Source organism: Chlamydomonas reinhardtii, chromosome 9 (genome assembly GCF_000002595.2).
Source record: "Chlamydomonas reinhardtii strain CC-503 cw92 mt+ chromosome 9, whole genome shotgun sequence".
Taxonomy (NCBI): Eukaryota; Viridiplantae; Chlorophyta; class Chlorophyceae; order Chlamydomonadales; family Chlamydomonadaceae; genus Chlamydomonas; species Chlamydomonas reinhardtii.
Window position 1 is genome coordinate 2,248,911 of NC_057012.1, and position 22,422 is coordinate 2,271,332.

General features: G+C 63.6%; 5 protein-coding genes across 7 annotated transcripts; 3 read left to right on the forward strand and 2 right to left on the reverse strand.

The window, feature by feature from the left end:
- Positions 1–338: 338 nt before the first annotated feature.
- CHLRE_09g392700v5 (uncharacterized protein) lies at positions 339–4,460 on the reverse strand. Of its 2 annotated transcripts, none has more exons than XM_043065644.1 (7): positions 4,079–4,460; positions 3,432–3,588; positions 2,974–3,185; positions 2,432–2,725; positions 2,099–2,161; positions 1,650–1,718; positions 339–1,193 (listed from the first exon to the last, which is right to left on the reverse strand). In XM_043065644.1, the coding sequence occupies exons 1-7, from the start codon at positions 4,223–4,225 to the stop codon at positions 990–992; spliced, it is 1,146 nt and encodes a 381-aa protein (XP_042920958.1). In that variant the 5' UTR covers positions 4,226–4,460; the 3' UTR covers positions 339–989. The 2 variants fall into 2 exon arrangements, with proteins under 2 accessions (XP_042920958.1, XP_042920959.1); XM_043065645.1 differs by having other exon boundaries at positions 509–1,193.
- A 100-nt stretch (positions 4,461–4,560) lies between these two features.
- Positions 4,561–10,142, forward strand: CHLRE_09g392650v5 (uncharacterized protein). Its single transcript, XM_043065639.1, has 13 exons — positions 4,561–4,736; positions 4,916–4,990; positions 5,407–5,514; positions 5,955–6,008; positions 6,392–6,453; positions 6,829–6,924; positions 7,136–7,250; positions 7,555–7,593; positions 7,818–7,877; positions 8,109–8,310; positions 8,698–9,039; positions 9,417–9,475; positions 9,680–10,142. Exons 1-13 carry the CDS (start codon positions 4,680–4,682, stop codon positions 9,755–9,757), a joined length of 1,347 nt encoding a protein of 448 aa, XP_042920960.1. The 5' UTR covers positions 4,561–4,679; the 3' UTR covers positions 9,758–10,142.
- A 252-nt stretch (positions 10,143–10,394) lies between these two features.
- Positions 10,395–15,830, reverse strand: CHLRE_09g392652v5 (uncharacterized protein). The gene is made up of 5 exons (XM_043065640.1): positions 15,150–15,830; positions 14,148–14,973; positions 13,365–13,978; positions 12,911–13,078; positions 10,395–12,531 (listed from the first exon to the last, which is right to left on the reverse strand). Exons 1-5 carry the CDS (start codon positions 15,381–15,383, stop codon positions 11,815–11,817), a joined length of 2,559 nt encoding a protein of 852 aa, XP_042920961.1. The 5' UTR covers positions 15,384–15,830; the 3' UTR covers positions 10,395–11,814.
- A 120-nt stretch (positions 15,831–15,950) lies between these two features.
- CHLRE_09g392653v5 (uncharacterized protein) lies at positions 15,951–19,236 on the forward strand. Of its 2 annotated transcripts, XM_043065642.1 has the most exons (5): positions 16,121–17,011; positions 17,143–17,270; positions 17,511–17,609; positions 17,789–18,016; positions 18,577–19,236. In XM_043065642.1, exons 1-5 carry the CDS (start codon positions 16,861–16,863, stop codon positions 18,712–18,714), a joined length of 744 nt encoding a protein of 247 aa, XP_042920963.1. In that variant the 5' UTR covers positions 16,121–16,860; the 3' UTR covers positions 18,715–19,236. The 2 variants fall into 2 exon arrangements, with proteins under 2 accessions (XP_042920962.1, XP_042920963.1); XM_043065641.1 differs by lacking the exons at positions 17,143–17,270; positions 17,511–17,609; positions 17,789–18,016; positions 18,577–19,236 and having other exon boundaries at positions 15,951–16,549; positions 16,868–17,092.
- A 174-nt stretch (positions 19,237–19,410) lies between these two features.
- On the forward strand, positions 19,411–22,412 carry CHLRE_09g392654v5 (uncharacterized protein). The gene is made up of 8 exons (XM_043065643.1): positions 19,411–19,718; positions 19,918–20,011; positions 20,181–20,271; positions 20,444–20,475; positions 20,636–20,696; positions 20,958–21,004; positions 21,314–21,443; positions 21,692–22,412. Exons 1-8 carry the CDS (start codon positions 19,624–19,626, stop codon positions 22,135–22,137), a joined length of 996 nt encoding a protein of 331 aa, XP_042920964.1. The 5' UTR covers positions 19,411–19,623; the 3' UTR covers positions 22,138–22,412.
- The last annotated feature ends 10 nt before the right edge of the window (positions 22,413–22,422 follow it).

Here is a 22,422-nt window from a genome sequence, read left to right on the forward strand (position 1 = left end):
CATGTGGGGAAAGCATTATTTCTGCCAGGACTTGCACCCCTGGGCCAAGACGGCAATACCTTCATGGCTGTCCTTCAACCTGCGCCCCACCGTCTTTTACCCGCCCGGTGTATCCCCTGCCCAGAGTGATGCACCAATAACAAAAAAACATGGTTGTCTACAAAATCTCTCCAGCCCGGATCGAACGGGCGACCTAAGGATGTCTTCGTCACGATTACAGTCCTTCGCTCTTCCAGCTGAGCTATAGAGAGGGATCCAGAGGCTGCCTCTGGTATAGCTCGGTATGCCAATCAATGCATTTGAATAGTTTATATCACCCCTACACCGATTGGCACTTCAGTAGTATATAACATGCGTTGTCCCCGAGGAACCGCGTGCCCTGCAGCGCGCGCCCAGTCGACCAGTTGTCAGTGGTGCGGCTCCCCTGGGTGCGGCTCTGGCCCAGGGGCACCCCTGCTCTGGCCCGACCGAGCTCTTGAGCTTGCCGCTGTCTTAGCTGCCGATGGCTGGATACACCATCTTGCAGCGCCCCACCAGGCCACCACCGCCAGCCGACGCACCGCCGGCCCCAGACAAACAACTCCTCGCCCGATGACGCCGACCCCTGGTCCGGCCAGGCGCAACGCCGCAACGCTTGGGGCGGCACTAGCTGCGGGTGGAGCGAGGACAACTCGCCCGCAGCGGTAACCAAGCCATCGACCACACATCCCTACACTGCACCACCAGATGCACCAGCAGTTTCACGCTGCACTACACATTATCTATACACATGACATGCACGCTCGAAGCGCCAGCAATCTGGTCCTGCAACGCTCTTCACAGCTCACTTTTCGTGCATAAAGGCTTTGCAAATTCATACGCAAAGCAAGCTTACCCACCTTGCTATGTACAGCTTCCCCCACAGATCTCAATGCATGTACAATGTCGCCCGCGCCCGCCATCCTCTGCTCGCCCCCGTACTCTCCCCGGCACGCCTCAACCACTGCTTCTTACTTCCCACTGCCGCGCACGCTCACAAGCAGCGCAACGTCCTCCTCCCCAGCGCCGTCGCCTGCTGTACGGCTTCCGCCGCGCGGCCGCTTGCTCCGCTCCCGGCGGCGGCGGCGCCAGCCCTCCGCCGCCTCCGGGTCCAGGGCCAGGGTCAGGTCTGCCAGCGGCAGCCCCAGGTCCGACTCGTACACCGTGCACAGCTCCTGCGGCGCATCACACACGGGTTACCGGGGTTGTGAGCGGCTTAGCGCATTGGCGAGCCGCAGATTACCGCGAGGCCAAGCAATGTGTGCCACGGGAAGCCAATCAGCCATGCGTGGCCACGCCGGTGAGTTGCGCGGGCAGGCGCGCTATGCATGACTCTTACGGTGCGGTCCCATCTACGTGAGCTGCCCGTCACGCTCAGGCCGCGTCGGGGCTGTCCCGAGCCCGTGCAGCAACAGCCGCCTGGCTGCGAGTCCACCTGGCGCCGGCCCTGACACGGCCCGTCTCACAGGCCCGACAGGCCCGACGGGCCCGACAGGCCCGACAGGCCCGACAGGCCCGACAGGCCCGACGCAGGGTTGTGGCCCGCCACGGATCCCTCTGTGCGGCATGCGCGCCGGTGCGTGCGCTGCGAGTACGGGTGTGGTGCGTGGGCTTGTGGAGTTGCGGCTCACCTGAGTCTCCGGCCACAGCAGCCCGCGCGCCGGGAGGCCCTCGCTCACGTCCAACTGCACCAGCTGGCCCTGCGGTTACACGTGTGGAGCACACAGACAATCAGTGCTTGCTTACTAGGAAGCGGAAAAAGAAATGGACGGCGGGTCTTGGTTCGCCGTGTACCGAAGCAGCTGCACATATCAGACGTACCGTTGGCGGAGTGCGCAGGGGACCGCCTGCACGGCCCCGTGCACGGCCCCATGCACTGCACTGGCCGCCGGCCGGCTGGCCACACACACACATACACACATACTCAGGCGGCAACATACACGACACACACACACACACACACACCTACACACACACCTACACACACACACACACACACACGCGCGCTCGCACGCCCGGCACCGGGGCGGCATGGCCGCAGGCTCTGCACCCGCAGCCCAGGTTCGTGCATCTCACTCACGTGGTACCACAGCAGGTTGCGAGTGGCCATGCGGTGCGGGGAGTAGACCACGTGGCTGTCCTCCTGGGGCCGTGGTGGTGATGGGCGGTGGTGATGGGCCATGATGAGAGGGGCCGTGGTGATGGACACGCGATCATGGATGATGGCGTGGAAAGGGGCGGTAAAGCCCCGGTGCCAAAGTGAAGAACACACCATAGCTTATGGGCCGCCCCAACCCAACACGCCCCGCGCTCCTGCAGGCGCCGCGCGCCCCAACCCGTGCCCCACATCCGCACCCCGCACCCCGTTGCTGCACTCCGCGGTCCCCGCCCCGCACCCCCGTGCACCCCATACCTGGCAGTAGCCCAGCTGGTAGGGGAAGTGCTGGGGGTCATAGGCGGGGTACTCGCACGCGTGAAACAGCAGCCCCAGGCCGCAGGCGGGGTCCGCGCCGCTGTAGGCGCCGGCCGCGTGGTGCTGAGGATGCCCGTGGCGGCGGGACGCAGGCGAGGCAGTGGGTGCAGAGGCGGCGGCGGTGGGCGGCGGGGCCCGCCCGAAGGTCTCGATGGCGACGGGCGCCGTGTCGGGATTGGGCGGCTGCGCCAGGAAGAGGTGCGCGTGGAAGAGGCAGTGCGGCGAGAGCGAGATCTGCGGCGGTGGCGACGGCGGAGAGTGGCGGCGGTGCGCACGTGACGGGCGTGAGGGGTAACTCGTGAGCGACCGCAACAAGGCGGTAAAGGGGCATGCGACCGGTACAGAATCGTGCACTCAGCGGGGAGCAGAGGTGTCGTTGTGCTTGTGTGTTACGATACGCGGACCGCATGCATGACTGCGCGGCCAGTCACTGCGCTTCCAGTCGTCACTCCCCTCTCCTCCCTCTCCGCCCCATCCCGCACCTGCGGCAGCAGCTGCTCCTCCAGCGTCACGAACAGCGACACAAGCCATCGCTCCAAATCGCTGGGACCCAACGCGGCCGCATAACCGCCAGAAACTTGGGGGCTGGCGCCGTTGCCGTTGCCCTGCGAGGCTGCTGCGCCATGGCCGGCGGCCGCGGCGGAGGCGGCGAATCGCTGCACTCGCTCCGACGGCGCCAGCAGGCAGCGCCTGCCTACGGTTTTGCGTCAGGGCGTGTGAAGTTATTGCTTGCGTGCGCTCAGCCTGCAGGCTACACCGGTCGCATCAGCCGCAGATCGAGCTGCTGCGCCTCGCATAGGAAAGCGCCTCCCGCATCCTGTGAGTCAGAAAGGTTGCCGCAAGCTGCCCACCCGACTTGCCAACTCCAGTCACAGACCCTGAGGCCCTGACCACATCCAATCCTGGCCGCCCACCCAGCGCTGGCTGCTGGACGACCCACCCGCCGAGTTGAGCCAGCCGCTGTAGCCCTCCTCCGGCCCCAGGTGCCGCCGCAGTGCCGCCGCGGGGTCGGCCCCGGCCGCCGCCGCTGACGCCAGCTCCGCCTCCAGCGCCCGGAAGGACGCGGGCGGTGGCGGCGACCGCAACCGGGAGACGCCCTGCGGATATGGTGCGCGAGGTCGTGGTGGGATTCAGGTTGTGGTGGTGGGAAACTGTGTTTGGTTTTGCCTTGGAGGACGTGGGCGCAGGGCTAGGCCGGGGAGGAACACAGGTTGTCGGGTGCTGGGCGTGCATTGGTGAGAAGATGGTGGATGGGGCGATAGAACGTGGCACTGGCGTGTGGATGCTGCCGGTGTTGGGCGACGTCTGGCACGTGTGCAACAGGGTGCGTGATGCATGCAAGCATGCTTCGGCGTTGCGCAGCGGGCTGGGCAGTAGCACGCCAGGAGTATAAACCGGCCCACTGCGCTTTGTCTTGTACATACAAGAGCAGGCGGAGGGCTTTGCGGAGTGGGATTCAAGCCAGCACTTCAATGTGCCAGCCGGGGCTAGGGAGCCCACGGCCTGTCCCGGGCGTGTATGGCCTTCCCGAGCTCGGCCTCTCGGCTTCTCTGCAAGCGCAGGCAAGCGCCTTCTTACCCCACCCACCAGCTTCTTCAACGCGTCCGCCGGAGCTCCCGCCATCTTCCCCAGGATTTGACGGCCCAGAACTTGTCTCAGCAGCGCCGGCCCAGTGAGATAGCTGTCATCGGAGAGCAAGTCCACATCAACCGTCGCGGCCCTGGCCGCAACCATCGTCGCCGGTACAGACTTCGGCCCCTCACGCTTCGAATTCTGCCTTTGCCATGATGCTGCAGACGCGCGCAAGCCTGCAAATTTGGGCCAGGCGGGCGCAACAACCAGGGTTCCGCCATGCCCTTCTCGCTCGGCGCGGGGCAGTGCGCCCGGCCTCAGCGATTTTGCTATCATAGTCGCAGCCATATTTGTTGTTCAGGACAAAAGCTAGTAAGAGTGGCTTTTCGGCAATCTGGAAATTTTTGCCCTTGCACGCAGCCAATGATGCAGTGTCGTCTTCACGCTCAAGCCATGTACTGTAAAAACATGTATATTTATGCAACAGAACTACTATAATGGCAATTCACTGGAAGTGAGGAAAGACATGCTGCAGCTGTCCATGAAGCCTACGTGCAAGATGTGTAGCCCTGCCTAAGCATTGATAAGGCAAAAAGCATACGTTATCAAGGCAGAAATGAAGCGAGACAAGGACAGCAAGGCGAAGGCGGACCGGCACGCCCTTTTAGCAGCGGTGAGAACTCGGATACCGCGCCACTTGGCACCCCAAGCGCTCCATTCAATCCGCGCTGCGGCATGCAGCCCTGCCGTGGCCGCCCCAGGCCCCGCCACAAAGCTCTAAATCCCCCCTCGGTCCAATCGCTCCTGCTGCCCTGCCCGCGCTGTCCCGGCCCCGCTGCCGTACGGCCGCAGGCAGCCCTTCAGGACCACCTCGCTCGGCGACTTCGCATGCCGGGTGGCCCGGCGGTGCAGCCCTCCCTGGAGCCGGTGCGTGCTTGACTGGCTGCCTGGCTGTTTGGCTGCCTGGCTGTTCGGCTGTTCGGCTGCCTGGCTGGATGGTTGGATGGCTGGATGGCTGGACGGCCATTGGCGGGATTTACTGCGTGTGTCACCATGAGAGGGGATACGGCGGGATACGCGGTCACGGCGTTGGCGCGACTGTGCTTGCGTTGCGTTCAAGGCAGCGCGGTGGCCTTAGCCGCCCCGTGTCCGGCACACCGGCCTGGCCGACACCCAAAGCGGCGCCCCGCAACCGCGCCCGCCCGCCCTCGCTGCCGCTGCCGTCAACGATTGCAACTGCCACCGCCGCTGCTGCCACTGCTACGCCCGTAAGCCAGCAGACATTGCGGCTGCTGCTGCTGTTGCTACTGCCGCTGCCACTGCTACTGCTGCTACTGCTGCAGGGCGCGCCCATGACTCTGGCCCAGCACCTGGGTCTCATCCCGCGGCCGCCGCCGCTGCTGACGGATGACCAGTGGACGGAGGTGCACCTGCGCAGCCGGCTGAGGCAGGTGGGTGGGTGGGTTAACTCTGAACCAATCCCGTAAGGTAACAGCCGCGCTGCAAGGAGAAGCTGGGTGGGTGGGTGGGCGGGTGGATGGGTGGGTGCGTGAGTGGGTGGGTGGGTGGGTGGGCGGATGGGTGGGTGATGGGTGCTAGGGTGGGTGGGTGGGCCACGAGGACCGAAACATTGTGCGCTGGAATGCAGGATGGATGCGCGGGCGGAGACGTGTGTGAGTAGGTGTGGGCAGCGGCGGGTGGATGGGATTACGGGCGCACGCAAATGAGCGGTCGAGGGAGCTGGGTGCGGCCGATGAGCTCACGCGGAGACGCGTAGCCGCCGCATCGCCCGCCGACCCTCCCCTTCTGCAACACCGTTTGCGCACCGCGCCCCATGCCCGATGCCCCGCGCGGCCCCCCACCACTACCACACACACGCACACCGCCACAGGACTCGGCGAACGAGTGTGTCATCTGCAGGGAGGAGTTCCAGACCGGAGCACAGGTGGGCCCGGGCCGGGGCACGTGTGGTTGTGGAGGGCCGTGCCGCTGGGCCTGGGACGGCACACAAATACCGATACACACACACACACACACACACACACACACACACACACACACACACACACACACATACACACACACACACGGGCGGGCCTCTTTCAGCTCCGTTCTTCAACACACACACACACACACACACACACACACACACACACACACACGCACACACATTTCGCACTGAACTCGAATGGATTGGCTTGTCGCGCAACTTGTGGACCTGAAGCTCTGAGGCCTGTGACTCGCGACGTTGCTTGGTTCAGTCCCGCTGCCAGAGCTCCTCCAGCAGCCAGTCACCTCCTCGCCCCTCCACGGCTCCCTCCCGGGCAGGTGCTGTTGTCATGCAGCCACACCTTCCACCGCCACTGCCTGGCGTCCTTTGAGCGCTACAGGTGGACAGGGCATGTGTGTGTTGGCCCCGGTGTGTGTGCGTGTGTGTGTGTGTGTGTGTGTGTGTGCGCGCCTTTTGTGTGTGCGTGTGTGTGGGGGGGCGGTGCTGTGTGTGTACGTGCTGGTGCCCGAGACCAATGCGGGTGTGTGGTGCTGAGGTGGTAGCTGTGGACGTGGTGCTTTTCGCAGGGTTTGGGAGGGACGCGGCGCACCACGCCTCAACTCGTCCCGCCATATCTTACCGCAACTACGTTGCTGGAAGCCTCCGCATCCTACCTTCCCCCTGGCCCCCATCCCCTTTAGTTTGGGCTGGTATCTACAACCCCTCCCTACTCCCCCTCCGCTCACCACATGATCGACCACCCCCCTGCCCCCAGCCGCGCCAAGACCTGCCCGCTGTGCCGCGCGGAGCAGTACCAGAAGCGCCCCATCACCGACGGCCAGCAGCTGTACACACACAAGTGCGCCACGCGGTGAGGCGGAGGGAGGGAGCGAGACAGGGCGTGGGGGAGAGACAGGGGGCCGGGGTGGCGGCGGGGCTGGGGCGCGCGGCGAGCGGGCGGCCGGGCGGGCGGGAAGCCGCGAGGTGGGGTTTTGCGCACTACCGTATGTGGTCGCTTTTGCAACCCCGGCGCCGCGCACGCGCAACTGCGTTGCTCCCCCCTACCTGTTCCCGCGCCGCAGTATCCAAGCCGCCTGGCGCGGCCACGCCGCCCGCCGCGTCTACCGCGAGCTGCAGCGGCGCCACCCGCCCAAGGATGAGCGGCTGCGGAAGAAGTGGGCGGCGGAGCGGCTGCAGGTGGGGTGAGGGGGCGCAAACTGGCGTGTGACTGTGTTGGGAAAGCACAGGCAGGAGGGATTGTGGCAGTGTCTGTTGAACAACGAAACGGAAAGAGACCGGCCCGAACGCCGGCCCGAACGAAGTTACTTGCCGACACCTACCAAGTACCGAAAGAATGAATGCTGCGTGTGCGTGTGTGCGTGCGTGCGTGTGTGTGTGTGTGTATGCGTGTGCATGTACGGTGTGAGGTGCGTTCACACGCCCGAGCGGAACCGCCACACCCTTCCCAATCTTCCACCCTGCGCCTCACCCTGTACTTCAGGAGGAGAACGACCGGCTCCTCTCCGAAATGGAGGACGAGGTGCGCCTGCGTGTGTATGTGCTCCCCACAGTGGGATGCAGCTGCGAGCGTGCCCTGTTACTGTGAGGCTGCGCATGCTGCTGCTAGCACCCTGCTCGGAACCCCTCCCTACTGCAACGAAAGCACAAGCGGGGAACATTGACACCGTGCCTGCAAGTTGTGCCCATGCTACACCCTTTCATCATGTATTCCTTCCCTTGTGCCTATGCTAACGCGCTGGTCAGGTGGGCGACCTGGACAGTCTGTTTGCGGAGCTGGACGCCAGCGTGGCCAAGAGCCGAGAGGTGGGGGAAGAGGGCGTGTGTGTGTCTGTGTGTGTGTGTTATGTGTATGTGCGTGTTTGTAACGCACAAAGGAAGAAGATTGAGCGCCGTGCACACACGCAGACACAACTCCCCTTCCAAAACACACTCACATGTGTGCTTGCGCATTCGCAGGCACAGCGCTGACCCTTTCCCGATTTACTCACTTTATGACACACACACGTCACTTCGCCCTCCCCGCAACACTCACAGGTGTGTGACGCTGCGCTGCGGCCGCTGGCAGCGCGGCTGCAGCAGGGGCTGATGCGCGAGGCGGCCGCGGAGGCGGCCGCGGCGGGGGCAGGCGGGCGCGGCGGCACGGGCCGGCGGCGGCGGGCGGCGGGGGAATACTGTGATGATAGCGGCGAGGACGAGGAGGTGGATGAGGAGGAGGGTGCGTCGGCGTCCGGGAGAGGTGCGTGCCGCGAGCCAGTTGCCAGCGCCTTCGCATGTTGTGTACTTCTATTGTCCGTGACGTGCAACGGGGGCATACGCTCACAGCAAGGCCTCTGCCTGCTGGGCATGCACACAGCCGCCGGTGGCGGTCCCCCCGCAGTTGAACTGCCGCGCACTGCTTCCGCTCCTCCTCCTCCTCCTCCTCCTCCTCCTCCTCCTCCTCCTCCTCCTCCTCCTCCTCCTCCTCCTCCTCCTCCCCCTCCTTAACGCTCCTCCTCTCTCCTCCTGCTCCTCCCGCTCCTCCTCTCTCCTCCCCCCCTCCACGCTCCTCCCCCTCCTCCCCACGCTCCTCCCCCTCCTCCCCCTTCTCCCCCTCCTCCCCCTCCTCCCGCTCCGGCTCCTGCAGGCGGCCGGCTGGCGCTGGTGGAGTCGGGCACCGTGGCGCCGGCGGTGGCGCGCAGCGGCCAGCAACACCTGGCCCTGCAGCTGGGGCGGGCCGGGCTGGGCGTCAGCCTAGGGCTGGGCGCGGACGGCGCAGGCCACGCAGGAGGAGCAGCGGGGGCAGGAGCAGCAGCAGGAGGAGCAGCGGGAGCAGTAGGCGGGGTAGTTGGTGGTGGCGGGGGGCCGGGCGCCCGCCCAGCGACGGCTGCAGAGGTGGACTGGGACGCGGTGGTGGCGCGGGCGCGGGCACGTGGCACGCAGGACTGCCCGATCTGCCTCGGCCACATCTCGCGCCGCGGCAACGAGGGTGCGTGCGCGTCGGGCTTGGCGGGCTGCTGCCGCCGCACCTGCCGCGCATGCACCTGCCGCTACGCACACCTGTCAGCAATCGTTCGGTCTGTGCCGCTGCTCCGCGCCTGATGGACACCCGCGGCCCACTGCTGCAGAGGGCACCGGCCGCGTTCTCAGCGGCCTGTCCTCACATGCACATGTGCACACGCGTTTTCAGAGGCCTGTCCCCACATGCACATGTGCACACGGCTGCACCCGCGCGCAGCGGTGGACACCGCCAGCTGCCTGCGCCCCCCTGCGTGCCCAACAGCCATAAGCAAACAATCCCCAACAGCTGAATCGCTGCCGCTGTTGCTGTTGCTGCTGCCGCGGCCTCCGCCTCTGCCGCTGCAGGCATCGCCTGGCTGAGCTGCACGCACTGCTTCCACATCGACTGCATCATGGCCTTCGAGGTGGGGCGCCCTGGTGCTGGCTGCTGCGCATGACAACGCGTTGCCATGGAGCCTGCCTGCCTGCCTGCCTGCCTGCCACCCTGCTGCCTCACACGGCCGCAGCACGCGGCAGCAACGCTTCACTACCGTATGTTGGAAGAATGTGTACTGCTAATGAATGCTGTGATGTTTATGTGCACTGCTGCGGCGCGGTCTGCTGCGCAGGCATTCGAGCTGGCGAGCGGAGGCACGCCCTCCTGCCCCGTGTGCCGCAGCGGGTACCGCCGGCGCTGCTTCACTTGAGGGCCAAGGTCCCGCCCGCGGGTGTGGGCGTGCGTGGTTGGTGGTGGCAGAGGCGGAGGAGGAGGCGGATGAGCGAGGAGTGCGCACGGCGTGGCGTGGCGTGGAAGTGAGCGAACATGCGTGATGCGTCATCGCGTGCAGCATGCATGCTGGGAAGGAGAGGCCAGTTGGGCGGATGGAGGGATATGATACGGTACATGGCCCCATCTGCGGTTCAACCTCCAATGTGTCCCGACCCTACCCCAGCAGCGGGTGAACCATGATTTGTTGGTGCTGCTGATCAGTAGGGCTTTCGCGCGGTTGTTCTTCATTGCTGAGTGGTACTGAGACTAAAACCCGCACTTGGCCGTCGGCCGGACGGCCTACGCTGTAATGTAGCTGAGCAGAGCCAGAGCGACGGGCAGGGGGAGCGGCCTGACTCATGGGCACTTGCACTGCAGACCAGCTCAAGCCCAACACCCGTGCAAGCGAGTGAAAGGGGACGGGCCGCACCCCGCGCCGCCACGAGGTGAAGCCGCGAGGAAGCTACCGCACACATAATCGCCACACGTACGGCGGGAGAAAGCAAGATAGACCGGCGCGCGCGAGCGCAGATAGAGCGGCCACACGCGGCCAAACGCCGCGGCATTATGCCCCGATTAAAAAGACGGAACCCTGGCAACTTACTAATACAACACGCAACGGCATGACGCATTCCAGCGTGCGGGATGGTTTGATACGTACCAAAGTATCGGCACAATATACGGCACAATCATCAGGCCGTCTGGCGGTCTGGGTTGAATTCACGCTCCGACTCTCACACACTCACGCAACAACCGACAAGATCCACTCTCGCTCCAACTCTCAAGACCGAGATGCTAGCTCAAGAATGAAGCATTGAATCCATGAATGGAGAAAACACGAAGGCACTGGATGCATAATCATGTTCTGATGTACCGCGCCAGTTCGCTCTCACACTTGCCCAGGTACCCCAGCTGGCATGGCACTACGACACGGGTGCGTCGCGGCGTCCCCGGAATGTGAAAGCACCGACCAAGGGAAACAGGAATGCACGCAAACGGCCTGCCTTCATTCTGGGCCAGGCGTCAACAGGCAACGGCAAGACCAGCAAGACATGAATTCTCTGGATGAAAGTTTGGATGAGTGCCGTAGGGACACCTTTGCGGCGCCCCTAGCCAAACACAGGCAATTTCATTCGAGTTAGGCCCCACGTGGGCAACGCGGCGGATACATGCCCGACATGCGTTCTCAGGGACGACCTTCTACAGGTGATGAAGAAAAGGTGCGCGCGCACGCGCTACCGTACTGCCACACACGGCACTCATTCTGACGTGCGGTCCTGAGAGCCACACTGGCGGGGCGCACACGTAAGCCCACGAGCCACACTGACATCCCGCAGCAACGACCTCCTGCATGCTGCACCTTTTGGCGCTGGTAAACGCACGCATGTAGCATGCGCCAGGCTGTCTTGGTTTATATGAGTTCAGTTCAGAGGAAGCTCCCTTGTGCAGGGCGCGTCCACCCAGCTAGTACACCGGCGAAGGCGCACATACGTTAGTTTCAGTAAACTCTCGCATGCCTTCAATGCCTCAAGCCCTCAACCTTCTTACTTCCTTACCAAACCAAGCAACCCGCAGGACATATACCTGAAGCAACACACCCCTGCAAAAGGCAAGGCGCCTCGCCAACCTGCCTAAACCCTGTCCCATCACATACCCGTGCAAATGGCAAGGCGCGCTAGGCGCGCGCACTGGCTGGCGTCCACAGAATACATGTATGAATGGATGTAATCACAGCTGTGTGTGTGTGTGGGGCCACACGCACCCAAGCATCACAAGCCCCGCCAGGCCGCCACACACGGAGAGGGCGGCACTCAGCGTGTGCCAGCTGCCCAATCATCCACAATCCAGTCCCTACCCCTTTACCGTACATATAACTCAGAGCAGGTCCCCTAAGCCTCCAACGGCGGGCTCGCCCCTGCTCCCCCTCCACGCCTCCCCCCTCCTCCTCCTCCCCCTCGCTCTGCTCGACCCTCCGCCGGCCCCTCTTCCTCTTCATCACGCATCCAGTGCAAGAATAATGCCGGACACCCGCAGAAAGTCCTCCAAGCTGTGAATGCCCAGTGCCTGCGGCGCACGGCTCTTGGCCAGGTCGCGGCCCACCATGCGGCCACCCACCAACAGCTCCAGCCCCAGTGCCGCCTGCGCCCAGCCGAGCACTTTATCCATGGTGGGGGTGGCCACGCCGACGAGCTCGGCAAGACCGCGGGTGAAGGCGAGGCCGGTGGGCACGTCCTCGGACAGGTAGCGGTGGCGCAGGTCCGGCAGTAGCAGCAGCTGCTCCTGCTCCTGAGGCTGTAGCGGCTGTAGCGGCTCCTCCTGCTCCTGCGGCTGCTGCGGCTGTTGCGGCTGCTGCGGCTGTTGCTGGTGCGGCACCATGGGATGGGTGAGTCCGGCGTAGGCGGAGCAGGTGCGCATGCAGGAGCCCAGGGTGGTGGGGTCGGCGATGGCTCCCGGGTAGGACTGCAGGTACCACTCGTGCAGCGGCAGGGCATCGCTCAGGTCCAACACCAGCGGCGGCGTGCGGTGCGTGCGGTGCGTGCGGGGGTGGTGGGTGCGTCCTATTGGTGGGGGCTGCTGTGCCTGCTGCTGCTCCTCCTCCTCCTGCTCCTCCTGCTGCTGCTGCTGCTGCTGCTGTGTGGCGGCGGCCTCGGCCATGGCGGGCACCGCGGCCTCCAGAGCGGCACGCACCGCCTGAACCTCGTCCGACAGGCCCTGCAAGTCAGGCGGGTGCATGCGTCGTGGAAAGGTGGTGAGTGTGTGGTGGGTCGTGGGGATCGACTGGAGCAGGGCCTTGAGTGAACGAGCAGCTGGGCAGGCAGGGGCTTGGGGATGGGACGGGGAAGGAGCACAGAGCCCGCGCCGCAACGTCACGCACTGGCTCGCTGCCCTTACGCACCCACCCCCACCCCCACCCCCACCCCCACCCCCACACCCACCCCCACACCCACACCCACACCCACACCCACACCCACACCCACACCCACACCCACACCCACACCCACACCCACACCCACACCCACACCCACACCCACACCCACACCCACACCCACACCCACACCCACACCCACACCCACACCCACACCACGCGCACCTGCAGCACCCCCTCGGTGAAGGCGTCCACTCCCTGGTAGAACAGCGGCTTGCCGCCGCCGCCACCGCCGCCACCACCAGTACCAGCGGCTGCTGCTGCTGCCGGCAGCGGGCGGCCGTCCCAGCGCTGAGGGCACCAACGGCCGTACATGATACCCGGGTGGATCACCTGCGGCGCCAGTCAGTGATGTGTCAGTGTGCCAGACGGCCGCCAGCAGCGCATGCGACAGGGTCAGGTGGTGGTCGGAAACACTCGTCATGACAGTGATGGCACCAGCAGCGGCTTCTCCCACACGCAGCGCAGTCAAGCTGCGCACTTGGGGTCCGGCGACCCCAGCAGCCCCCATCCAGCCACCCAGCCCCCAACTCCCAGACCCCAATCAAGCAACCTCCATACCCCAGGCCCCCCCCTCAACCTACCGCCCCGCCCAGGCCCCACCCAGCCCCAGCCCCACCTGTCCCGGGTTGCGCAAGCTGATGGCCAGGTTGGAGCCGCAACCCACCACCCGCGTCCGCGCGCCCAGCAGAGCCTGCAGCACGCCCAGCGCCGCCGGCGTGGCGCGCGGCGGCGTCACCGCCGCCCGGATGGATGCCTTGGTGCCCAGGATGCACACCGCCTTGCCCCACTCCGTGAAGCGACAGGCCCAGGGCAGGGTGTCGCAGCCCACGAAGCAGCAGTCGGCGGCGCGCTCGGCCAGGGCGGTGGAGAAGAGGAGGTCCCCGCCCGAGCGGGCAGGCATGGCGATAATGACGGCGCCGGGGCGCAGGTGCGGGCGGAGCGCCGCCAGGTATTCGCCGTGGGCGAGGGAGGGCACGGCCAGCACAATGACGTCGGCGGCGGCGGCCACGGCGGGGTCGGAGCTGACGGAGGCAGGCGTGCCGTACAGGTGCTCGGTAGCAGTGGCGGCGGCGGCGGGGGCGGGGGCGGCGGGATTGCAACTGTTGTCGCCAGCGGCAGCAGGAGCCGTGTTCAAGAGTGTGAGGCGCATGCCCACAAAGGCGGTGGTACGGGTGGGTGCGGTGGTGGTGGCCTTGGAGGTGATGGCGGTGATAGCGGCGGCGGCGGCGGCTGCGGAGGCAGCGGCGGCGGCGAGATCGGCGGCGGCGGTGGGCTGCTGCTGGTCCGAGAACCGGGAGCTCCGGGGGCTTCGAGGGCTGCAGCGTGGGGTGCTGGTGCCGCTGCTGGTACGGCTGTCAATGCCACTCACAGAGTCAGTGTCCGTGTATGTCGGCGTCACTCGTGGTGCTGAAGCTGTAGCCGCTGCTGCGGCGACTGTAGCTGCTGCAACAGCTGCTGCGGCGGCTGTTACTGATCGTGACGACTGTGCCGCCGAAGTTGTTGCTGAAGCTGAAACCACTGCCACAGCTGCCGCAGCTGCTGCTGCTGGCGCTGCTGGCGGTTCTGTTGATGGGGCCTTGTCTCAGAAGCGTGGACGTATCCGCATCCACGAGCGCAGCAGCGGCCATGACTGCGGGGTGCTGGTGCACGGGCTTGCTTGCCACGGCCGCCATTGCCACGGCTGAGGGCGCGGCATCATGCGCATCATCAGCAGGGTCGGCAATAGCAAGGGCCGCGGCAGGAGCAGCAGTAGCCGTGGGGACGGCTGTAGCAGCAGCAGGTGCCCCCTCGTCGGGCCTCCAGCTCCTCATCGCGTCGTTCCAGCGCTCCGCGTGGCCCGGCCGCATGGACAGCACGTGTGTGGTGTAGCCGCGTGCGGAGAAGAACGCGGCGCCGGTCTGGGCGGCGTTGCCCCCGCCGCACACGAGCACAGTGGGCTTATTGTGGTGAGCGGTCGTGGGAGCTGCTGTCTTTAGGACGCGCGGCGGCGATGCGGTGGCGCCGCCGTTTGCCACCTCAGGGGAAACGTGGAGGACGGGGGGCAGCGGCGCGTCCACGGTGTGCAGGCGGGGGGATGATGAAAGGTCGTTGGCACAAGAGGTGATGACAGCAGCAGCCGTGTGTTTTGGGTGCGCGGGCATATCCTCCTCCCCCGCCTTGTTTCCTGCATTTCCCGCCGTTGATGCAGCAGACGTGTCGGGCTGGCCGTCGCCATCCTTGCATGCCTGCGTGGGCATGCCAGTGTGGGCCTCTTACTAATGGCATGGTAAATCAGTAAACACGCGCAGACAGACCGTATGTGTTTGGCAGGACCAGCATGCAGCAGAATATCCGTCACAAGCAAGGGAAATCGGAAGTCGCAAGACAGAATTGCAGCAGGAGCGCTATGGAGTGACCTCACCTGCTGGGGGCACGACGGAGAGCCGTCGGATGTGGCCAAGGGCATCGAAGGGCCGCACGGCACATGGGGGACGCCACGGAGGGCCTCGTTGAAGAGTGACTTCGCCACGCCGGCAGCGGGCCGCCGAGCAAGCAAGAGGGCCATAAGCCAGACAGCGCAGCAGGCGCCCACAACCAGGGCCGCGGCGACGGCTGCGCTCATCAACGGCGGCGAAACCTCGCTGCGGGCGAACATGTCACTGCCGTTGCTTGGTTCGGGGAGCGACTGCGTGCCCGCTGACCAAGATGACGTGAGTACGCTACTCAATAGGATAGCACTCAGCGCCATGAAGCAGGTCCAGGACAGCTGTATCTGCCGAGCTGGCTTGCGGCATGCAACCCGATGTCGGTCGCTTTTTCTTTCCCAACAAGAAATACCCATCGGCACCGGATGAAACAGCTTGAAACGAGAAGCACGGCGGAATAATTTAGTGTTAGGTAGGCTCAGCCTTCTGGGCAGTCCGCGGGCGACCTAATTGGCCACGAGCGTCGGCTGGCTGGGATTAGCGCGCCTTGCTGGGAGTAGTCTAGCGGTATGTACCGTTACAATTGTATTAGTGTGAAACCCATGGACCGAAGAGAGTCGATCTCCGCACTTTGTGTGAACGAGTGCGACGTCTAGCGTAAGAGTGCCGGAAATGCTACGAATGGCGTCACACTGTAGATGAACATAGTTATGGGTAAGGGTAACCTGCTGCTGTTGCCCTGCTGCCTGCACACTTCGACACACTTCGTAAATCAGGTAGGGAGCCTTAGGTAGGGTTTAGCGAGGCCACGACGAAGCTGCTCCTATCAAATACATAGCAGTAGCGTTAACGTGTGGGCTCCCTGTGGGCTATCAGCACCTAGCCAATTGATGGGCGCATGCATGGGCGCGCGGGCCCACCTTTTTGAGTGGCCTCATCCGATTCCCCCTCCTAGTACCTCGAGGGACATTCTTGATAGTAGAGCAGTAACGTAAACTGCATCTAGTAGTCACTCAAGGCCCGCACACAGCAGCTCGATCGCTCACCGCTCATCACACAACTGCTGCTGCTTTTTCGTCACCTAGGCTGCAAGGTCACGTTGAACTAATTTGATAGGTAGCATCGCGCTGCCTGCGATCATTAACAGTGGTGCCTATTTGGTTTCTTTTGTCGTTTCTCGCTGCCCCCGTTTCACGCGCCCACGCGCGCTGACTGAATTGCTATACAAGGATGGACCCAGATGCTGCCAAGCGTCTTGGGGCGCCACCCAGCGGCGGGTGCGTCGTGACGATTGGCGACATTGCGCCGACCGTCCTCGCCGAACTCAAGCCCCCAAAGCCACCGGCTCCAGCGCCAGCAGCAAAGCCACCTACACCCACCGGCGTCAAGCCTCGAGGTGTGTCGCTGCGGCAGGCCGCGAGTCGCGCTCGCGCATGTGTGTCCCTCGCATGTGCGGCTAGTGCGGCACGCCACGCCACGCCCTGAAAGCGCAATATGTAGATAGTTTATGACCTTGATCACGTATATGCATTCTTGTGATGTCGAAATACTTGGCGACATGGTTCGTAGACGAGCAGCCTCCTGCAAACTTGCTCGCTCGCCCCATGCCAGCGGGCCTTGCCTTGCCCGCCATGGCGGTTCCGCGACTCGGCTTTGGTTGTTCCCGGGCAAGTTTTTAACAAACAGGCGCTGCAATCAATCTTCCCCATGACAGGGCTGCTGATGCCAACGCTGGCGCTCCTCATCATGATCATTCCCTTGATCGCCCTGTGCCTGCCCGTCTACCTCACCTCCGCCAAGCAGCGGGAGGCCGAGCGCGACTCGCAGGCCTTCGTCTGCCAACTCTACACCCAAAACAGTGAGTCCTTGCAGGATTTCACCTGCGGCAACAGGACATGCGAATTCTAGCGGCAGGCCCTACTACGCAGCTGTTTACTCTCGCTGCCGCTCGCCCGCCGCAATAATCCTCTCGCTCGCCCGCCCGCCCAGACCCCTCGCCTCGCGCCTCTGAGGCTCTCGACACCTTCACTTTTCCCGAGGGCCTGTCTCTGGGCGCTCCGCTGTATGAGACTTGGGTCGTCTGGGCTGTCACCGAGTCCATCGCCGACAGCTACCCCGTGAGTTGCGGGCCTACCTGCTCACAAGCCCACATACTGATATAATAATGCGCGGTGGCGGGCTAACGGCGTCGGTGTGTGGGCGTACATTAGACGCGTGCCACCGCCGGCACGTCCATCCTTGCATACACGCAAGCCCCATCCATGCATACGTAGCCCGAAACACATGCACGATTACACTCACGCACCATTGCAAACATGCAATCATTTCATCCCCCCCCTCCATCCATCGCATTGCAGAACAGTACAGACGCCCGGACGGCCTTGGACGAGGTGCAAGCGAACTTTACGGCCCTCGAGATCACACACTTCTCCGAGCTCCAGCAGAACTGCAGTGCGGTGCGTGCTGTGTGTGCCTGCATGTTTGCGCCAATTGTTTGAATGAATGGCTGGCCGACGTGTGTTGCCTCTTAGTAATAACACAACGGCCGTACGTCCCTAGCGGTTGCGCACGCATGCACCACCGTACCGTACTACGTCTCCATCATGCACCGCGCGCTCGTGCTACACCGCTGCAGGTGGGGGACTATGTGTGGGGAAGCAAGGCGCTCACGACCCGTCGGCGCTCGGGCGCGAACAGCCTGAAGCACCTGGACCCCGACGTCGCCCCGGCCATGCGCTACTTTGTGGAACGGCAGCGGCAGCCCCTGGCCCCCAGCTACGACAACGAGACCGGGCAGCTGGTGGAGCCAGACCAGTACGGCATCGCGCTGGTGGCCGTCATCAACTCCACACTCGTGAACCTGGTGAGAACTGCATGCGGCGGCTCGGCATGCACGTGCACGACGCAGTCGGTACGCGTGGTTGACACGTACCGTATGCTTTGGCAGTGCGGGGAATCACCAGGTGCTGGGTGCGACCATGTTCCTGGGTGGCGGGCGGACGAGAGCTAGCCAGCACAACGTCGCCACGACAGCGCGGAGGGCTGCCTTGCTGTGGCAAGAAGGTTCACAGTAGTTTGGGCCTACCGTACCCTGGTGCGATGTGTATGCGGCGCGCGTGGGACTACGTACGGTACTCGTGCGGATTGGGCATGTGGGGCGCGTTCGTGGCGCGTTTATCTAGTTGTGCATTGGAATAATGCGGCTGGCGACTGGCCGCCTCGTCGGACAGGCGCCAGCGGATACCGGTATGTGCGCGCTGGGGGCTGCCAGGAAAGTGGGGATACATGTTTCCGCCGCATGTAGCTACGGATGCACGGCAGGCTGCACGGCAGCACGGCACGGCAGGCTGCACGGCAGGCTGCTGCTGATATACTGGGCTCATCCATGCTCGCTCTGCTCGCTGCTGCTTGATTTCCGTGCAGGACGTAAGCACCAACGCCGCCACGATGAGCTTCGAGCTGCGTACGGTGTCGTACAGCGACGGGGACGTGCAGGTGGTGGACGAGCGCGGCCGCATCTCCGCACCGGGGGTCACTGTCAAGTCAGACGTGAGTAGCTGATGACGTACGGCTGGTGCCAGCAGGGTCCAGCGACAGCCAGGGACGGGCGGGCAAGGTCCTGCCACCATCCTGTGTGTGTGGCGGGGGGGGAGGGTGGGGTGTGGGCGTGTGGGAGTGGGTGTGTGGGAGTGGGTGTGTGGGAGTGGGTGTGTGGGAGTGGGAGTGGGTGTGGGTGTGGGTGTGGGTGTGGGTGTGGGTGTGGGTGTGGGTGTGGGTGTGGGTGTGGGTGTATGTGGGTGTACGTGTGGGTGTGGGTGTGGGTGTAGGTGTAGGTGTGTGCGTGTGAGAGAGAGAGAGTGTGTGAGAGTGAGTTGTATCAAGAACGCAGGTCCATGTGTATATATGCGCTGGTTTGTGATGCATTTTTATAATCTCGCCGCCGCGTGCTGTGCAGGTCATTTCTTCGAGCGGCGCCGGTGACCTTACCATGAAGACTGGCGACCGTCTGGGTAAGCCAACACGCGTGTCGGTGGTTGGGCTCAATGAGTCCGCGGGACGAGGCGCTTGTAACGACGGGGAAACACCCTTCAAAGCTTGCTTCAAAGCTTTTGTCAGGGACGGGTCGTACACGCGTTACACGCGTTACACGTCCTCGGGTGCATTGCGAACGGGGTTAATCGGTTAGGTTGTGACTGCTCGCCAGAAACCGCGGGTACTCCGCGTTCCGCGGGTACTCCGCGTTCCGCGGGTACTCCCGTTCCTGATAACTTCGAAGGGCATTTCCCTTCGGCCGCTCAGCACGTTCCTGTACGTAGCCTACCTACCTGCTGGCCGCCAGAACGCACATGACAGCTTCGCGGCGGCTGCTGGCCGCTGCAACGATAGACGTCACTGCCTATACTACCTATACCTGCTCTCGCCGCCTTACGTCATTCCTGCCAATTGAATACCGTATGCCAACGCTCGCGCATGTATGCTGCAGCCTCTCGCCCGGTCGCCACCGTGCTTACGCCCATTCGGGGCATGTACTACTACCCTTTTGACGAGTACTTAATCGACATCAGGTTCGTGCCTTGATATGCTACAAACTGTCTTGCGCCGTGCTTCGGCCGCCGAACGACTGCAGTACTGGGTGTCAAGGGCCCCGCGCCTGCAGTTGCAGTAGACAGGCAGCTCATGCGTTTGTGTGTGCTGTCTGTTTGCGTGCCCTGCACCCGACACTGCAGACTTGTTGATGTCAATGCCCGCCCTCACACATGACAGGATCCAATCCTACATGCTGGGTCCTGACGGGGGGCGCTTGCCGCTGGCGGTGATTGTCAGTCAGCGCAACCAGGTCACGGGCTGGGTGCAGGAGGTGAGCTGCTGCTGCTGCCGTACAGCGCAGGTTACGACGCACGTGCGGGGCATGGCGTTACCCGGCTCCACCATCCTGGTTATGGTCGCCCCCCCCCAGTCCCGCCTCATGGAAGATCGCTCATCCTCCTGCCGCCGGGGATTCTGTATGTGCGTGATCGCGGTCGCAGGTGACCATGCTCCAGAACGTACTCGACAACTACAACTTCTGGTACGTCGCGGAGTCCGACAACAAGGACACGGACAATGTGGTCGGATACCGTAAGTGCCGCGTGAACCGTGTCGGGCACATGCATGGCTGGGATGGAGGGCAGTGGGCGGCCAGGGGTTGGATAGGCGGGGTCTTATTGCATTCATAAAGTGTGTGATGTTATGTGCGTGCCTCTGTTTGTCCGCCGACATTCCCAATGAATTTTATCACGTACGCATGCAGGCATCCATATGCAGCGCTCGAACTTCGTCAAGGTGGGGTCAGGTCCTGTACGGTCCTGTCAAGGATGGTGTGAGGCTGCACGTACCTCGCTCGGGATTTGTCAATGGGCAATCTGCAATGGCACCCAGTGCACATGTATGGACTCTAGCACCAGTACGATTAAGATGAATTGTCCCAAACATTGCGTTGCAGTTCTTTGCCTGCCTGGTCCTGATTGTCATGTGGACCTTGACTTCGGCCGCCGTAACCTACGGTGAGTCACGTGCACGAGCGCCGGTTCAGGGCGAGGCGTGGGGCCTCGTGCGTAGCTAGGCACGAACAGCCCTGGCATCCTCACTTGCCACGCAACTTGAGAGGCATATTTGCATTGGTGATGCGCCAAGCGCTGTGTGTGTGCAGCAAGGTTTGCACCACCAGTGCTCCTCCTGAGAAACAGCAGCCGTACGTGATGGTGCTGGCTCCCATCCACCTCTCACATCCACACCGCCCCCTTGCTCACCTCCCAAACATACAGCCATCGATTTGAACTTCCTGCGCCCCCGAGTCGCGATGATGATGGAGGTGAGGGCATTGATTGTGGCGGCAGCAGCGTAGTGCCTCCGCTTGCGTGGGGCTGGGCTGGCTTGATTGGCGTAGATAGGTTGTGGCGATTCGTCTCCCGAGTTGTGCTTGCAACCCTTGCAGGGCCGTAGTTTCGGCACGCGCGAGATTCTTACTGGATCGGGCTCATGCATACAGTCTGCGCGCCTTTGAGCGATGAAGGACACGCAGCAATGCCGCCAGTCTATATTCTGCTCATTGTGCGCCCCGCAACTCACCCGCCCTTGCCCTTGCGGCCCTGCCGTTGCTCCCCGTCCCCCAACCAAACAGTGTACGATGATGGTCACACTGCTCTTCGCCATGGGCAACATTCGCAACGTCATGCCTGGCATTCCCGGCATTGGCATCGGCATCGATCAGTACGGATACATCTGGATCATGATCTTACTCATGGCCTCGGGTAAGGCGTATCTTAGCCGGTGGAACCGGGTGGAACCGGTGGAACCGGTGGAACCGGGTGAAAGGGATTCCGCGGGAATGGGACCGGAGGAACAGGGGGGGAGGGAGCACCTTGGGTAGCACTGGCGACACGTTGTGGTCAAGCATGCATAGCTTCCACGGGCAGCAGGCCTCAACCCGGCTGGGCACCATGTCTCATCACGCGTGACCATTAACTCAGCAATGCCCCTCCTGCCTCCCCCCTCGCAGCCACCACCATGCTTGGCAAGCTGATATGCCAGTACGTTCACCCGCTGCCCACATTCTATGATCGCCTCATGCAAAACGAGTGCTACACCGAATGGCGCAAGAAGGAGGACGAGAAGGAGAAGAAGGCGAAGGAGGAGGCGGAGAAGAAGAAGGAGGAAGGGGAGGAGCAGGCCAAAAAGCAGCAGGAGGCGGAGGCCAAGAAGCAGCAGGACGGAAACAGCAGTGGCAGTGGCAGCGGCAGCGACAGCTTGGGCGTGAAGGGCATGGGGAGTGACACCAGCAGTCTGGCCACCCCCAGGGTTCAGGTGCTCGCAGCTGAGGCAGACGCACAGCAGCAGCAGCAGGCGACACAGGCCCTCGACAACACTCGCGGCCAGAGCGGCGGCGTGTCGCTGCGCAAGCAGGGCGATGCCGGCATGGACGCGACGTGTGCCGGCATTATTTAGTGATGGTTTGGTCATTTTGGTGGAACTGGGGTAAAGCCGGCGCATTCTCATTACTACATGCTGCAAGCTGGAAGGCCTGGAACATACGCATGGCGGCGGCGACGGCGGATGCTGACGAAGGCGCAGCGGTGGAGAACGGCGCGCGCCTGACCTGAAGCGCGTGACGGCCCCTGGCTTTGCTTGTTCCGCTGGTACACCGTACAACCGCTGAGAGGCGGAAAAGCCAGACCCAATGGTCATGACCCCGACAGGCTGACATGACCCATCGTTTGGTTGATGGACGCA

Bases quoted from the DNA above. Each gene is read 5' to 3' on its own strand.
- CHLRE_09g392700v5 (XM_043065644.1), bottom strand. From the start codon at position 4,225: ATGGTTGCGGCCAGGGCCGCGACGGTTGATGTGGACTTGCTCTCCGAT. The intron at 3,589-4,078 runs GTGGGTGGGGTA...CCATATCCGCAG, and splicing joins CGGACGCGTTGAAGAAGCTG to GGCGTCTCCCGGTTGCGGTC. The intron at 1,194-1,649 runs GTGAGCCGCAAC...GATGCGCCGCAG, and splicing joins TGCTGTGGCCGGAGACTCAG to GAGCTGTGCACGGTGTACGA.
- CHLRE_09g392650v5 (XM_043065639.1), top strand. From the start codon at position 4,680: ATGAAGCGAGACAAGGACAGCAAGGCGAAGGCGGACCGGCACGCCCTT. The intron at 4,991-5,406 runs GTGCGTGCTTGA...CTACTGCTGCAG, and splicing joins TGCAGCCCTCCCTGGAGCCG to GGCGCGCCCATGACTCTGGC. The intron at 6,454-6,828 runs GTGGACAGGGCA...CCCTGCCCCCAG, and splicing joins GCGTCCTTTGAGCGCTACAG to CCGCGCCAAGACCTGCCCGC.
- CHLRE_09g392652v5 (XM_043065640.1), bottom strand. From the start codon at position 15,383: ATGTTCGCCCGCAGCGAGGTTTCGCCGCCGTTGATGAGCGCAGCCGTC. The intron at 14,974-15,149 runs GTGAGGTCACTC...ATGCCCACGCAG, and splicing joins CTCCGTCGTGCCCCCAGCAG to GCATGCAAGGATGGCGACGG. The intron at 13,979-14,147 runs GTGACGCCGACA...CTGCCTCCGCAG, and splicing joins CTACAGCTTCAGCACCACGA to CCGCCGCCGCCGCCGCTATC.
- CHLRE_09g392653v5 (XM_043065642.1), top strand. From the start codon at position 16,861: ATGACAGGGCTGCTGATGCCAACGCTGGCGCTCCTCATCATGATCATT. The intron at 17,012-17,142 runs GTGAGTCCTTGC...CCGCCCGCCCAG, and splicing joins CCAACTCTACACCCAAAACA to ACCCCTCGCCTCGCGCCTCT. The intron at 17,610-17,788 runs GTGCGTGCTGTG...ACACCGCTGCAG, and splicing joins TCCAGCAGAACTGCAGTGCG to GTGGGGGACTATGTGTGGGG.
- CHLRE_09g392654v5 (XM_043065643.1), top strand. From the start codon at position 19,624: ATGTATGCTGCAGCCTCTCGCCCGGTCGCCACCGTGCTTACGCCCATT. The intron at 20,476-20,635 runs GTGGGGTCAGGT...ATTGCGTTGCAG, and splicing joins AGCGCTCGAACTTCGTCAAG to TTCTTTGCCTGCCTGGTCCT. The intron at 20,697-20,957 runs GTGAGTCACGTG...CCAAACATACAG, and splicing joins TTCGGCCGCCGTAACCTACG to CCATCGATTTGAACTTCCTG.